Source organism: Myripristis murdjan, chromosome 5 (genome assembly GCF_902150065.1).
Source record: "Myripristis murdjan chromosome 5, fMyrMur1.1, whole genome shotgun sequence".
Classification (NCBI taxonomy): Eukaryota; Metazoa; Chordata; class Actinopteri; order Holocentriformes; family Holocentridae; genus Myripristis; species Myripristis murdjan.
The window spans coordinates 14971372-14987540 of NC_043984.1; the positions used below are offsets into that span (position 1 = coordinate 14971372).

Sequence of the window (16169 nt, forward strand, 5' to 3'; positions counted from 1 at the left end):
TGTGTGTGTATTTCTTCAATCACGCCACAGCCTTGAAATGAGTGTAACTGACTGGAAAAAAGCACTATTTGTTTACAAGGACAGCAGCAGCATTGCTTTAAGCTTATTCCTTACCCCTTATCAAAGTCATGGCAGTGAGTGTTTTCCATGTGTATTTACTGTAAATGTGTATTTACTGTAAATAAAGCAAATGTGTATATTGTGTTGTCGTCAGTGATGTAGAGGTGAATAAACAGGTGGGTAAATCCTCTGACCTCTGAAATCAAGTCAGAGATCATCACAAGGCAGCAATAAATGTTCAAAAACAAAGCTCAGGTACATTTTATAAAAACATTAACAGAAGCAAACAATAGAGGGAAATAGGGAAGCAGTGAGATTTAAACAATTTTGATTATGATTTATTATCTAGAAATCTTATTTATGTACAGTGGTTTCCTCCCTCTTCTGATTTTTTTTTTTCTTGGCTTGTTTGCAATTCCTGTTTCTCTGCACAGTTTTGAGCGGAAACATTACAACATCTACTCATGCCCTCTCACCCTCCCCAAGTTAATGAAATCCCATTTAGAGAGCATCTTGTTTCCTTAATGTAATGTGTTTCTATTTCCTGTTGAAACAGGGATAATTGGAGCAGGACATAACAGGATCATTCAAAAGTGTAATCAAACAAAATGGATATGAGTTAGGGAGGAGAAGGGCACTTTTATCTAGGGACAGAAAGATACACAGCACTGGTACACAATTAAATCACCACCACCATACATACATACATACATGTACACACAGATAGATAGATAGATAGATAGATAGATAGATAGATAGATAGATAGTTTTGCAAAACCTTTTATTTATTCTTTATTTTGGCCAAAACTGTGTAGGGTAAACAGTTACAATGCACTCATAAAATCAATAAGTCATTTACATTTCATTGTGTGATTTTACATTTCCCTATTTTGCTTACTTACAGGCCTATCAGTTAAAAAATATTTGCCAAGCTGTCTTGCGTGAAATAAATGTAGACATCGCTAATATTTTAGTATGACTTTTTTAAAATTATTATTATTATTATTATTATTATTATTATTATTATTATATTTTATTTTATTATTATTATTTTTTTTGCTGTAAATGTCTGTGTATTAGGCAGGACTGCAGGTCTTTCTGTGGAGGCTCCTGCCCCCTGCTGGTTGAAAACGGGCACAACGGGTAATGTCAGCCTCTGTCATTCAGCTGACAAATACGCCAGAAACAAAATGTGTCAGCGCGATTTGATATCCGTTTGTCGATTAATCGGTGAAGTTAGTCGTTTTCTTATTCATATTTGACAGTACTTTGGTGTCTCTAATGTAGTCGACTATACATCCGATCCGAGCAGCTCGAGCAGAGGGGACCAGGAGGCGGGAGCTCGTCATCGGCCGGGGTGGGGGGGGTGAAGGAAGTCTAAGCCACTCCATGACTGAAGGGGGAGTCGATGTTGTATATCAAAGATAATCTGTTTCGAAATGATTATTCAGCCGTTTAAGTTTCTGTGTCAGGCGGGACTAAATATTAAAATGTAAATGAATTTATTTGAGGATAAATTGTCAACGTCTTGGCTAATAATTGGAAATATGTTTTCCTGAACCCCCCCCCCCCCCCATCGCTCTTACAGGTGGTATCTTCGGCTTTCCCTGTGTGTTCTTCCTGGACTCGCACTGGAGCTGCTGATGTCGCTTGTTGGTGAGCTGGTGAGTTGGGGGCTTTTTTCCCCCTCTGTCTTTCTGCCTTTTCGACAAATTGTGAATTGTCACAGTAAGATGCCTATATTGGCGTTGTGTTACAGGCTTAACCAGGTAGCTACCGCTGCGTTCACCTTTTTAACATGCAGGTTATGTAGTTAGTGGTATGCTTTCTTTTCCTACCCTGGCTCTCACATCTTCCTGTCGTGGTGGTGTCGTGGTCCGGGGTTGGATGTGTTTACAAATCCGGCTGTAGCCAGCAAGGTGGAGCAAGCCAATTAAACAGCAAGCCGGGCTGAGCTGCAGCACAGATGTTGGCTCGATAGATAGGTGAGAAAAACTCAGCCTTGCTGCTGAGATACTCCTCAGAGGAAATCAAGGAGTCATGTTAGTGGTCGAGAGGGAGAAGACAGCGGTGCTGCTGCAGGTGTTTTCCTCAGGCTAGAGGCTGGTGGAGACAGCTGTGGAGATGAACACATCTTTCACCAACTGGGGAAAAAACGGGAACACAGAGTAGTAGTAGTAGTAGTATGATAAACGCAAAGGCTGTCCATTCAGAAGTACTCGACTCCATTGCATAAATCATTTTGATATCCTGGGGATTCACGGGTCAGAGAGCACTCTTTAACTTCAAGACAAAACTGGATTTGGTGTGTTTTTGCCGTTTGGTGATAGCCATACAAATGGCATCAAAAATTAGTTTACTGTTTTGATGAATAGGGCTCTAAGAGGCATCCGGGGCATGTTTCAGAATTTGTCCGGTAACATCATTATGTAGCATTACATGGTGGTGAGGGTCGGTAATAGTACTGTGTGAGGCAGTGTGACAGCCAGCTATGAAAAAAGACTGAAATCTGTATTAGTAAGATGTAATGGTCATTGGATTCTCATTGAAGTCTATTTTGTTAATATGTAACTTATCCATTCACAGCTGTGAGTGATTTTCCTGTAGCCTATTAGAATTCTAATTGTTTTTAACCATATTTTCAACAGAGATCAAATCTCAAGACCCTGAAGCCGTTGCCGATCTGTAGTTCTACACCCACATGACAGTGAGCCCTCTGCAAACTAAAAACTGAGCTGAAGAATAAACCAAGTACATTCCACGACAGAGCATTGTCCTCTTAGATGCAGCTCACTCTTTGTTTTTGCAAATGGCTTGCTGTCTGAAGGACGAGCTCCTCTGTTCCATCTGCCTGAGCATCTACCAGGACCCTGTCAGCTTTGGTTGCGAGCACTACTTCTGCCGCAAGTGCATCACTGAACACTGGAGCAGACAGGAGCCCCACGGAACGCGGGACTGTCCCGAGTGCCGGAGAACCTTCACTGATCCGCTTCTCTCCCCGAGTCTCAAGTTATCCAACATCGTGGAGCGCTACTCAGCCTTCCCACTTGACGCCATCCTCAACGCGCAAAGGAGCTCGTATCCCTGCAAGGACCACGAAAAGGTCAAGCTCTTCTGCCTGAGCGACAAAAGTCTGGTGTGTTTCTTCTGTGATGAGCCGGCGCTGCATGAACAGCACCAGGTGACCACCATTGACGAGGCTTACGAGGAGATACAGGTCAGTTACATCACAAGTCTGACAGCTGATTTTATCCACAGGAAATAAACGGAGCAAACATGCTCTGTTCCAGCAACACATTACTTCACTTTCATGCTTTTGCTCTCTGACATCTGGGATCTGTGCAGTAAAGTTAGAGTCTTCGAATACTGGCCACCGAGCAGCACTACACCAACAGTTTGGAGTTAAATGCCATGCTTAAGGAGGCCTTAGAAGTAGTTGTTTAAGGTTGGGAGAGACTTACTCATTCACTCTTCCCTTCTCGGTACCCACCTTTTCTCAGTTGGTCTATACTTGGCCATCCTTATTGAATAGTGAGGTTTCTGCTCTCATGCATCACACAGGGAGAAATGTTAAACCTGAGACTCACTTCATCAGCATTAACATTCATTTTCACCAAGTCTAATTTTGAAAATGATCGAGAAATAACATCATTGTGATCACTTGGACAAACATCCGTGTGTGATAGATGTCCTTTCGAGGGATTAGATGAAATGTGGGCGGTCAATTTCAGTAGAGAGTTCTTGACACTGAATGAAACCTGCATGCATCAGTAGATTTAAAGTGTTAAAAAGAAGAAGAAAAAACTCTTATGCCTATATGATACATGAATTTCTATACGTTTAATACACTATGCCATTGAACTTGAGCATATCAGCTTCTTTATTAAGGTTGTGTACGTTTATGGCAATTTGACATTTATTTAGATTGAGTCATATTTTCCACATTTACATAAATGGCTCAAATTTTGCCTTCTTCTCAGTGTGTGGATAATTCCATTTAACCGCAGAGGTGAAATCCCATAACTGCGAAACAAAGCTGCTAATCCTGTTCTTTCTTTGTTCCAGTATGCATCAGAATAAAATCCTCTCCAGTTTTATGTAGTTTGCTATACTCCCGTGCCTGCCGTATACCAACATAGATATTGTCTGAATCGGTTTTGACTCAAGCTATAATACAGTCTGGGTAACATAACATTTGCTTTCCAGTTTTCCTGGCAGGCAGCAGAGTGGAAATTCAGATAAGAATCAGGCCAAAGAGTTTGTTAACACTTGACTGTGCTGCTGACTCCACTGAGGAAAGGCTTGGAAAGGGCTTATACCTCCTCACTGCTGCTCACACCGCCACATGGGACACTTTGAGTGTCACATTATCAGTCTATTATTATACCTGTTTGATAGTTTTGGTGATATATAACTTGCACAGCTAGATGCTAGGTGTTTATCATCATGTTGCTGTGCGTCTTCATTGAAAAAAATGCTGTAATCACTGTAAGAAGATGGTTAAAAAACAGAACAGTATCATTTTAGGTAGAATATTGGTATTTTATATATTCCTCTGTCCTTTCTTGTTTTTCCAAAGGTGGTATCAGTGAGACTGGCTCAGTCTTACAGTTTTGACTATCTCATTCTGAGCGTGTATCCTTGAGACAGTCCTCTCATTGTCCCGAATCAGTAACTGTGTTTATATTTAGGCTACAACTGAATTATTCAACACACCTGACTGAAAGTTGTGAAATGAAACTGCTGCTTTTATTGTCTTCTTTTTATCTGCGAACTGGTCTGGGGAGAAGCTCACCTTGACATTTCATGATTTGTAACCAGCTAGTCCTGTTGAGATGTTTGTGAGAAAGAAAAAAAAATACATGGAATAAGCACCATTAGCTTGATTATGATTACATCAGTTAATAGGCTGCTTGCAAACATAGTCAGGAGTGAGTTGTATTATATAAAATTAACAGCACTTTGAACATCAAGGTTGTCCTCCTTAATTTCATATTGGGCTTTGTACTGGAAGCATGGGAAAGGTCAAACTGTGTAATCTTGGTGCAGAAGTAATTAGGCCCAGTACAAGATGTTGCTCTTTTCTTGGACACTGTCTTGTCCCTCTGCTTGAAGCTCTTTTCAAAGCAGTGATCTGGCATTTCGAATTCTGGCAGGAGGTTTGGAGGCTTCCCAGATCTACAATACTAAAAGGGAGGAAGAATACACAGAGGCCCCTTCTGAAACAATCATGTCCCATGATGAGCTTGGCATACTTGCCTTTTCAGATCTACAAGTGGGGTAGTTTGTTATGTAACTTCTCATCCTTCCCAGACACACACAAACTTAAAAAAAGGAAACAGATGGTGTTAGAATTACTTTTTTATATCTAAAATTACAAAGTAAATGGATAGAAACGTGTCTTCTACAGCTGTAAACTATATTCCCTAAATTAGTTCCATATGTAGGACTAGGGCTATGACGATTATCGCAATACCGCAGTTATGTCATGACTAATCTGGGGTGGAGCTCATTACCATTGTGGCTGCAATCTTTAATGGGCCAGGAGTCAATAAGAGATGTGAAATTTTTCAAAGTGTCAAAATTTTATATATCTGTAACGCAAGGTTGTAGAGACACGGGATAGAGACCAGCATGTTCAGAGACCTCAAAACCCCCCAGGAGGACCTTGGTTCTGAGTCGATAGGAGGTTTTTTGCTTTTTCACTGCAGTAAGAGACAATCCTTATCTACAAAGCCCTATGTAGGACAGAACCCACATGTTAAGTAATGCCCTATTAGTCAATTAGTTCTTTTAGTTTCATTATATGTTGTTCTTTCTTTTCAGTGAGCAGATGGGAGTTGTGTGTGAGATAGAAACAGATGTGTGCGGATTGCGCCTGCGGGCACAAACATAATTTTTAGCACTAGTCCTGATAATGTTTAACCAAAGTGCCAAAGTATGATGAGGATGTGTTAAAGGGCTCCAGTGTTTTGACTCTCTAAGCCAGAGGGACACTCGCTGTGCCAGCTTGGTGGCCTCTGAAATAATAGACCTTTAATAATAGAGTATTATGCAAGATGGGAAAGTTTGTCCATATGGAGAAATGGTTGTCAGGTTTGTTAGAGCCAAAGGTTGGCCACTTCGATTTGGGATTTGGAGTTGGCTAAAACTGTGCTTGGTCTTTTATCTGCCTATATGTTGTTCTCTTTGCTGCCCTTTTCCGCATGTAATGACTCCTCATCTGTGTGATTCTGGAGAATCATGTAGAAGGAGCTCACACAGAGTGGGAGGAGAACAGCTGCAGTGTGACTCCTCCATCAGTTTGAAATTACCTAATATACTGTGAAGAGACACGACTTTTTCTTAGCGACACTGATGCCTGAGTCGTAATGGCTGGGCCTGTCAATTTGCTCAGCAGAGTTTGCTTTTAGGTTATGTCATCCTTGCGCCCCATCACCCATTAGAGGAGCGAGATGACACGGAAATGTCCTCCATCACCTTGTTGTTTACCCATCTATCCTCAGACAGCAGAGCAGAGCAAGGATGACTGGTGTGTTTCATAATCAACACCACCAAATGCCAAAATCAACTTTCAGTATCTCCTTTAGACACTTGGTAATCCAAAACTCAGACCTACAAAATAACCTGATGTACAAGCCTAATGAGCACAAGAAACAAGACCTAAAGATGTTCTATTCATTGGCCAAATTGTGGCATTTTCCTTGGTGACACATTGAACTCTCTAGTATTTATTCAACTCTGAGTACTGAAAATATGACTATTTACAGTGTTTCAGCATATGTGTGGCTTCATGGTTTATGTTTTAAATAATCTTTAGGCCAGTGTTACAGTAAATTATAATTTAGAACAGTTGACATTTTTAAACATCCTCTGTTCCCAAAGGACTCAGATAAATACTGGTTCTCTCATGTCAGGTCCAGCCCATGTCATGCCACCATTGCCTTAAGTATGTGTTGACACTGTTTTTGGCTGGCCGCTGATGAGGGCAGCCTTTGGTTGGTCTATGGCAGGGTGTAATCTCCTTAGCTTGGCATGTCACTTCCCCTGACCTCAGGCCTCAACTCTTTTGGGAGGGCTTTACTTCCTGCTGATTTGCATCCTTTTCTCTCATGGATGCTGCTGCAGTCAAATTTATAATGCACAATCACGTATAACACTCATGCAGGGTGACACACACACACACACACATCTGGCAGGCATTCACGCAACACAAAACTGCTTGCCTGCGTGCATTTCCCAACATAAAGGACATTAAGGTAGGATCGAGGAGGATTTGTCTGTGGCTCTGCCATTTGCTTCAGGGAGCAGAGATTTCAGAGGAAACTAATGCATTCTGATTAGGAGGGGCTTTATTCCACTGATCGCATTGGATGGCATAAAACACTATGCAAACCCAAAGTACAAGAGCAGAAACTAGCCTCATGACAAATTATTGTTTGTATCAAACTTTGTGCAGAATGCTTTCCTCTAATTATGACCTGAAAAACCTAAACTGAGCCAAGATCAGCTTTAGAAATCTTAAGATTCTTAACACTCAAAAGCATTCTCCTCTTATTAATCCATTGTTAGATTTTTTTTAAATTTTCCACTGTCAATTGTACTTTGTGCTCATTAAAAGAGGATATCCTAACCAGGAAACCAAACATTATCCACCAAGCCCCATATTTTACTGTGTGCTTTTTATTTTTGGGAAGTAATAACTTTATTTCAGGAAGCATTAATGGTGATAAGATTAGTGTTCCCAACCTTGGTCATGCCACTCTTGGAGCCTTGGTGCCATTGAAAATAAATTAGGTGGGTTGCTGTATCCTGCACTGGATGTTCTGCACATGTTCCCAGATGATTGTGGCTTGACACTGGCGATGTAATCCTATGGAAGACAAAGTACGAGCCACAGTGGACGTTACTAATGATCAAGACTCTCAGTGGGCTGCCTGAGACCACAGTGTTACAAGGCTAGACAGACTTTCCCAGCCTTCCAGTCGCCTCAGGGAGGTCTTTATGCTCCACTTGTCATTAGCAAGTCGTGTAGGACCAGATAAGAATGGAAAGGGGTGCTGCAGCCCCTGGTTATCCATGCATTCTGGTTAGTATTTGGGACTTAACTGGGCTCTGCAGATTGAGGATACATGGTTCGGGCAGAGGGGATTGCATCAGGCAGTGGTGATGTGACGTTAGTGTGAGTTAGACTACAACCCATACTGCTGAAGAGTCAAAACTATCAGTGTTAGTCACTCACCGAGACCTGTCAATCAAAGTGGCTTGCTGTAGCTGTGTATTGTTTCCCATTAACACCATCCTTTTACTTCCTTATTCCCTCCTTATCAGAGCTCAGACAAGGAGGTTAAGCATGTGAATGTATTAGCATTTTTCTCATCTGCTCCACTATAATGCAGTGTGGTATTTGAAATGAGAGAATAAGAGGAGCATGCCAGCCTTTGAAGTGTTCCTCTAGGGGTTAAAAACAGGGCTGTCTTTCACTCTCTGACTGTCAGAGCCCAGCCGAGGGTTCTCTCTGAGCCTGCCATCACCACGCATGGCCGTTGCTGCTGCAGTAATGAGTCAGGCAATTTCAAGGGCACCCACGGCTGCCATCTCCCCTGTGGCTCGCCTCAGTCTGCTCTCCCTCCCTCTTGCAGCTCCATCTCTCTCTCATTTACTCTCTTGAGCTGTCTACTCTCCGCTCAATCTTCTCCTCATTCCCAAGGTATGTGCTTTATTAAATGCCAGGGATCTAGTTTAACTAATTCTTTTGAGAAAGGCCCCCCCCCCACTCACCCACCACCTCCTCCACCCAAACAAATGAGCTTGTCCAGCTTGGCGGTCAGTCAGGGTGGTGTGGCAGAGAGGTTGCGCTCATGCGGAAATGGAGCCATGGGGAAAGGCAGAACAGTCATGTTCTATTAGAGGAGTGCAGGCATAATATCCTCGTCCAGGGAGAGGCAGTAGCTTGTACTGCACTTGCTACTGCAGCCGCTGACGCTGCTGGAGGCAGGACGCGGTCGAGCTGGCCATTTATTGAGGCCCACGTTTTTGGTATATCGGCACGTGCTACCTGTACAACATCAACCGCTGCACTCATTTGAGAAAAGTAACGCTCATACTGTGCCCACCAAACTGTACGTTTTGCCTTGTTTAGATGATTACTTTGACTCATCCTTAAATTTAGTGCGTCGTTGTGGTGCATCTGTTGTGCATTACATTTGATATTTCCCAGGAGAATTGTTTACATCATTGCCATTTCTCATTTACCTAAGCCTCCTGTGCAAAGGACATACGCTTTCCAGTGTGTAAAAGGACTCATTGTAATGGAAATCAGGATACAACAGGCTATAGATGGATGATCTTGAGATAGATGATTCTATCTGATTGTGATTGCTTTCCTTTGCATTGTCTGCATTATTTTGTGAGGTTTCCATAATACATCTTACATAATACACTCTTTTCTCTGTTTGTTAGCAAGTTGGCAAGTATGCTTTTTTATGTGTATTATTATTATTATTATTATTAATATTATTATTATTATTATTATTATTATTATTATTGTTGTTGTTGTTGTTGTCATTACTTCTGGTAGTTTTTCTTATTGTCTGCATCTGTTCCTTAGTGTCCAGGCTTGCCTTCTCTCTTTCCGTTCTTGGCTTTTGTTATAAGATTATCACTGCAAATTGAGTTAAACCCTACAGGCACAGGCAGGCAGGAATTGTATAGCCCTGTCCAAACACCAAAATATAGATCATGTCTGAAGATGACTCATTTCCATGAGAATGTATCACACCTTCTGTTTACGGTTGCCGTTTCGGTTGTTGGACTCCAGAGTGCTGGGCTTACGAAGGAACTGGTCTGGCAGGTCAGGGAAGTAGAGGCAGGATCACTGGAGTGGGGAAATTTTCCGGTCATCCTGGTCGATGAAAGGGGAAGTGCTGTCTTTAAAGTTTTGCAGCTTACAGTAAGGCTTAATGCTGAGCCCTGGCCTTCCCAGTGTTTGACAGATCAGCAGGGAAAGGACCTACACACCAGTGACACTGCTAGGATTAGATTAAACAAAAAAAGACCAAGTAATGAAAGGTGTTGTATGTTTTGTTGATTTGTTTTCCAGTCCTTGTAATCAATGTGGCGTATAGCAAGTTGTAAAAATGAGAATTTAAGAAACATTTGTTTTATGAAGACGCTAGTAAATGTCAGTTGCAAAAATACCTAGAGCGGTGAATGCAATTAGTATCGAGTACCTTCTGTCTCATCGTTCTGTCTGACTATTCTTTAGTGTAAATTTGATGTTTGTTTGTGACCTACTAAACCCCCCCCGCCCCAGCCATGAGTCTCTTGAGCCCTGCATTCCTTGATTAGCTGGGGAATTAAGGCAGATTACGGGTCATTGTTACAGGGGGGCTGGGCTGGGCCGGACTGGGCCATAATCTCTTGTAATTCTGTGTGTCTGTGATGTGCTGCAGATGATTTAATTAGACATGCTGCTGATCGGAGTGCTCGTTTACACCTTCCCATCAGCCAGACTCAGATCTGACCCTGTTCAGGGAAACCATGTGATGGGAACGAGAGAAAAGAAGCCTGAAGATGTTTACTCGTTAAATGTCTCTTTTGTCTGGCTTGCAGAATCCAGCCATACTCCTGTTTACCTACTGACTGGTGTTTCTCACCAGTCCAGGTGCACAGGGAAAGGAGGAGACGACTGATAGGCATGCAGGTGCTGGGAAATCCCTCACATGCTCAGTCTGTCTAGTTCTACCTGTGGGTTTAGGGCTATGTGTTAGCCTAAATGAAGCAACAGCTCTTGAGAAAACCAGAGAAATGATTTCTGAGTTGAGAAAGTAAAGCTGGTATCGAATAATGCTAAAGGGAAAAACACAAGATGCAGGGGCATAAAAATGGCAGTGTTGTAGCAAGTATGTTGTACCTAGATAATGTGTTTTGCATGATTGGTCTGGTTCCTTGGTCTTATTGTGTGTTTTAATTCATATCCCCATTAGCAATTTAAAGACCATAACTCCGTAGTTGCCTGTTGAGATGATGCATGGCCCGGTCCCATTTCTCTGGCCAAGTACTCTGGGTTTGTTTGTTTCCCAAAATGCATTTGGATGTAGGGTTAGACTAATCACTGGGGAGCAGCCAGCCAGGCTGCCCTATGTGGCCTCCCCCTGGGTTTTCTAGCTGGCACCGCTCTCCGATGGAAGTCCACACATTAGCAGAGGTTTCCCCACTACAGCGGTCCCTGTCCTCAGGCCACATCTATTTAATGGATTCTGCTTGGGCGTTCTGACCTGCTTTTTTACTCAGGAGTTTCTAAGATGTGTACTAAAAGGTAAGCCTATTTTTTAAAAATAAACCTGTTTTGTGGGAGTTTGAGGGTATATGTGAACAGATCACTTGCTATGCTGCTGTACTTTTGAGCACTTCACTTATATATATGGTAGCTGAGGCCGCATTATATCAAAGTTATTGTAAATAGCTACAGAATTGGACATCAGGCAGACCTGAAGAGATTACTTCTATATCGTATATACCTATGTTTTGAAAGGAAGCTGAAATGATGTGGCGTTTAACAGTGTGGTGAATTGACAAAGGAGGCATGCTTCCCAAATCTTGATCTCAAGGGATTCGGTGAAAGAGAAGCAGGCCCACACTTTATTTGGTCAGATAGAGATGCTGGCAAGCTGCGGCAATCAAAGTCTGCATAGTGCACACACAACAGCTCCAACAGAATAGCTCACAGCTGCGTCCACGCCGCCAAGATGAAGTAGAGGCAAACAAATCTGTTTGTTATCCCTGCTGTGTCTCCCCTGCATGCAGCGACATCATGTTTTTGCGCAAGGTGATTTGTGAGCCTCACGCATATTACATGGGTTTTAACTAAACAACATGCTGACTATCAGAGTTTTTACTAATCCTAAGAAGGTTTTTTTTTTTTAAGATGACATGGCCATGGTGTTGGATGTGGTGATAATCCCCTGCCATCAAACACATTATGAGTGATTTTTAGGGTGTCGTTATTCCGCATGTCCCCAGGGTGAAGGCACTCAGCAGCTGGAAATGGTTAGCAGGAAATGCTGCTCTTTAAAATCATGTTGTCATGCTTGCGTTGGCAAGAGTGTGGCTGAGCTTGTTTTGCATGGCCAGGTGGAGCCTATAAATATAGTTTTATGAATCTGAGTTACTAATGGCCTCTTTCTTTGGAAGTAATTAGGAAAATGATTCATGAGAAAAGCTAGCTGCTCAATAGGACATGTAATGCCAGAGGCAGAAAACTAATTTTTGTATACGTTCATGTTTTTTTGCCCCTCCTTCATCATGTTGAAATGATGTATGGCCCTCTCCCAGGTTAGTGCCTCTCTTGTGACATGTTTGATTGATGGCTCTTCAGAAATGGGAACTGGTAGCTGTAGGTAGGACTCTGACTGCATGACTTCCATACTAAACCAGCATCTATAAGCACTGGAAGTTATATATTGCCCTCTGTTAAATAACTTGGAATGTAAATATTGCCTAGGTACCTTGGAATCATGATTTAAGTAGCTCTGTAGATGCTTGTTCTGGTCTGTAGTCAGAAAAGGATTGGCTTTAATGGCCACAGGATTCAAGGTGTCTGCTTCGAGTAGCTCTTATGAATGTGGCTCTGCCCAATCAGCTGGCCTTATCATCTGCCACCGCTCAGACTTCCACTCCAGTGCCAACCCCCTAATTAATGACTTGTCCTGTCTTGATTATCAAAGTTAACATTTGGAGCTCTGAGACCAGGGTGTCTTACTAATGACCCTCTTTTAGCTCAAAACATTCACCTACTTTGCTGGCCCAGTAATGCTGCACACTCCGTTCTCACTGCCTCCTGTGCTTAGTTCTTACTGGAAAGACCTGTAGACCCTTGTCAGCAGTTTAAATAATATGAATCTGGTTTATTTTAAGCATAAAAAAATGATTAGAAGTGACATATCGTGTTGGATTTTTTTTTTTTGCTCCTCAGCTATCCATGTTTTGAGTAATACATTTGCATACCTTGTGCCCTTCCTCACTCTAGGAAGTGGAACAGCGAGCTCTGAACATTCATCATTTACATGACGTGCCCTACATTCTAAGGACCGGAGGAGGCCGGCAGCATCAGCCCATCCACTCATCTGTGCCTCTTTTAATCAGAGTTTCCTGTGGATTTTTTTTTGTGTGTGTGTATGTGCATGCGGGGTGTAATTTTGCGTCTGATACTCAAGTTCACTCCTGGGTCCCCTCTAGTATCAGTTTTAGTAGCTTTTACAATTTAGAAACGGTTCTTATTGGATATTTATTTGTTAGCAATTGTGCTGGCAAATATAAGTTGTTTAGAGCAATAAATGAACACAAATATAGGCTTGGTTTAGCAGCTACTCAGTCACAAAATGTTTGAAGCTGTTCCTGAGGCAGGATGCTGCCTCAGGAACTGCACCAAGAGCTTCCTGAAGCCGCTTCCTGCCAAGTTCTTGTTTTGGGCATTGTAAAGTTTTCCACCTTTCCATATAACTTACTGGGACCCACTGGGAACAGATTTTTCCCCTTCCTTTTTATGTGGATTGTTATCTGAATATTCACCTCAACTATATGGGCACTTGTGCTACAATTGCCATTGAAGAGTTTTCATCCAAAATAAGATATCACCATTAGGAAGAAGGGACAGCTCTTCTTGTAAAACAATTTAAAGCAAAAACAGTTATAAATTATGGTACTTTTTAAAAGGATTGCAGATAACTTGCATCCTCCCTTGAAAAAATAGTCACATTTTTACTGACTGGATGCTCTTTATTTTAAAATACTGTGGGTTGAACCTCAGCTGTTGTTTTTCCTGGGCATTTAAGCATTGTGGAATGATAGGAATGATAGTCTTGTTGTATTTATATTCTAGTTGCATTTATATTCTAGTTGCCAGGGTAATTTCTCAGCTGTAAGGAATTATTGCAGCTAAATGAAGAACTTTCAGAGGAATAGAAAATGTAACCCACACTTCAATATTGCAGAATTACAACATTATTAATTGCAATATTGTCTGAAATGAATTGTGCAGCCCTAATCACAAGAGAAGCAGACCAGTACCACAACCGAGTGAGGGAGGGAGCTTTGAGGGAGGATTGTTGGGATGGAAGGTGAAGGAGGAAACTCTGGTCTGTCAGTGGGTGATCCTGCCATTGCCCGTCTATGCTGCTGCCAGGCCTGTAAAACACAACAGGCCAGCATGCCAAAGACTGTCTGTGACCCTGTTCCCACCTGGTATTAACGTCCTGAGAAATCCAACACCTCTAATTGCAGGTGTAAACAGCAGCAATGCGTCCTCAATGTGTCTTGAGAGTTGATCACTCAGGCCGTATTCAGAGGTGGCCTGGGACACTTTTGTCCACATCAACTTAGAAGTGTAAATGGACATGTGTCCCAGGACACACTGAAGGGCCACCTACTCACCTGACGTCCTCTTCGTCTTAAGCTCTGGTCCAGCCCAACAGCCCCGACACTGGCCTGACTGTCACTTTTCCTATAGAAAAATCTCCTACCTGACTCAGCCTAGCACAGCTGAACTGTCAGCTGATGGGCAGGTCGGCTATAAAGCAGCTGTTTAATGAATAAAAACACAAGCTGCCTACTTGCACGGTGGGAACTTCAGGGAAGCCTGGAGGGGCTCAGTTTTTCTTTATAAGACATGAGCTGCCCCAAAAATATGATGCATACAATTTTGGGGGGTCTCTAAAATATGTTTTGACTACATGCATGACAACATTCTTTCTAACCCTAGATGTGAGAGTTACTATAGGAATACTACAGTTGCAGTTACTACAGAAATATTACAGATTGATTTATTGACATAAGCAGAGAACCCGACCCACTCAGACCCACTGGAATAATTAAATAATCTGAGCCTGAACGTGATCGGGTCGAGCCTGTAAAAGATGTGAAATGCATTTCAAGTAATTGTCAGTGCATTAAAATGAGGCTGGAATGACCGAGGATGTCTCCTTTTGTTAAATACCTGCTACCTGTTAAATGCCATTTGATTTTTATTTTTTGCATGGAGGGAGGACTAGCAAAGTAAGAATTTAATTGTACATGGAACCTGTGACATGGCAATGTCTGTCTCGGTCTGTCTCCCTCTGAAATGATACATGTTTATTTACATATAGAGCAGGAAAGTGATATCCAATCACAGGTGAGCAGGCAAGATGCATGTAGAGATGCATTTTAATGTTAAGTGTGAACAGACTGACTGCAAGCTGCCCACTTGTGTTCGGAACACCAAGGACGCATTTTAATACCAGGTGGGAACAGAGCCTGTCTGTCAGGCTGCCTTTCTCATTTCTCATGTCAGGCCAGTACAATGAGTTTGACTAAACCACAGCCAGGCCTGTGCGGGAGACACCCACAAAAGCCCAAACTGTGCATGTTTCAAGCTGCCTGTGTCTCATTAGCGCCGATCATGGAGGTGTGGATGCTGTGGTTCCATCCTGCAGCTTTCTCAGCCTGTCCTGCTCAGTCAGCTCAGCTGGCCTCTGCCTGCTCTGCTCTGCTGGCTGATCGCAAGCTGCAGGGACGGGAGCCTCCCCCTGGAGAGGCTGCAGGCTCTGCTGATGCTAGGGGAAACAAGGCACTGGGATACAAGGCACAGCGTGAGCACAACTTGATGTCTTGGAATAAACACACTGGACTTAACAGCCTGAGATAGCAGTTTTGCTGCCCTCTTTTTTTTTTTTTTTTTTGTTATTTTATTTTATATTTTCTTTTCTTTTGGTCATGGTCTCAAGGGCCGCAGGAGGTCATCATCATAGCAGCAGACAGACAAATAACAGTGTGATCTGTGAGCATCTTTGCCTTCTTTGGTTCACAGTGGAGCATAACTCTGCACATAATCAAATAATACAGTTGCTATGGTGGCTAAAATGGTGGCCTGTACAATATTTAAAACAGATTTTAGAAAGCTCCATTGTAGTCCCAATAATCAGTGGTTTGCATTTTGACATTGCAATGAGTATTACTCGACAAATGAGTCAGTCGTGAGCATATCCAAAAAGCATTTTCTCCATCATCCCTCTTGGTACACAGAGCTCATGTAACTACACGAGCCTATTGCTGTGATTCTCATTTGATCT

General features: G+C 42.3%; 1 protein-coding gene across 1 annotated transcript in view; it reads left to right on the forward strand.

Moving 5' to 3' along the window:
- Positions 1-1675: 1675 nt before the first annotated feature.
- Positions 1676-16169, forward strand: part of trim62.1 (tripartite motif containing 62, tandem duplicate 1) — a 30808-nt gene continuing 16314 nt past the window's right edge. The window contains exons 1-2 of the mRNA XM_030052152.1: positions 1676-1724; positions 2709-3277. Coding sequence (XP_029908012.1) covers positions 2870-3277 — 408 coding nt within the window. The 5' untranslated portion in view covers positions 1676-1724; positions 2709-2869. The remainder of the gene's footprint in view (positions 1725-2708; positions 3278-16169) is intronic.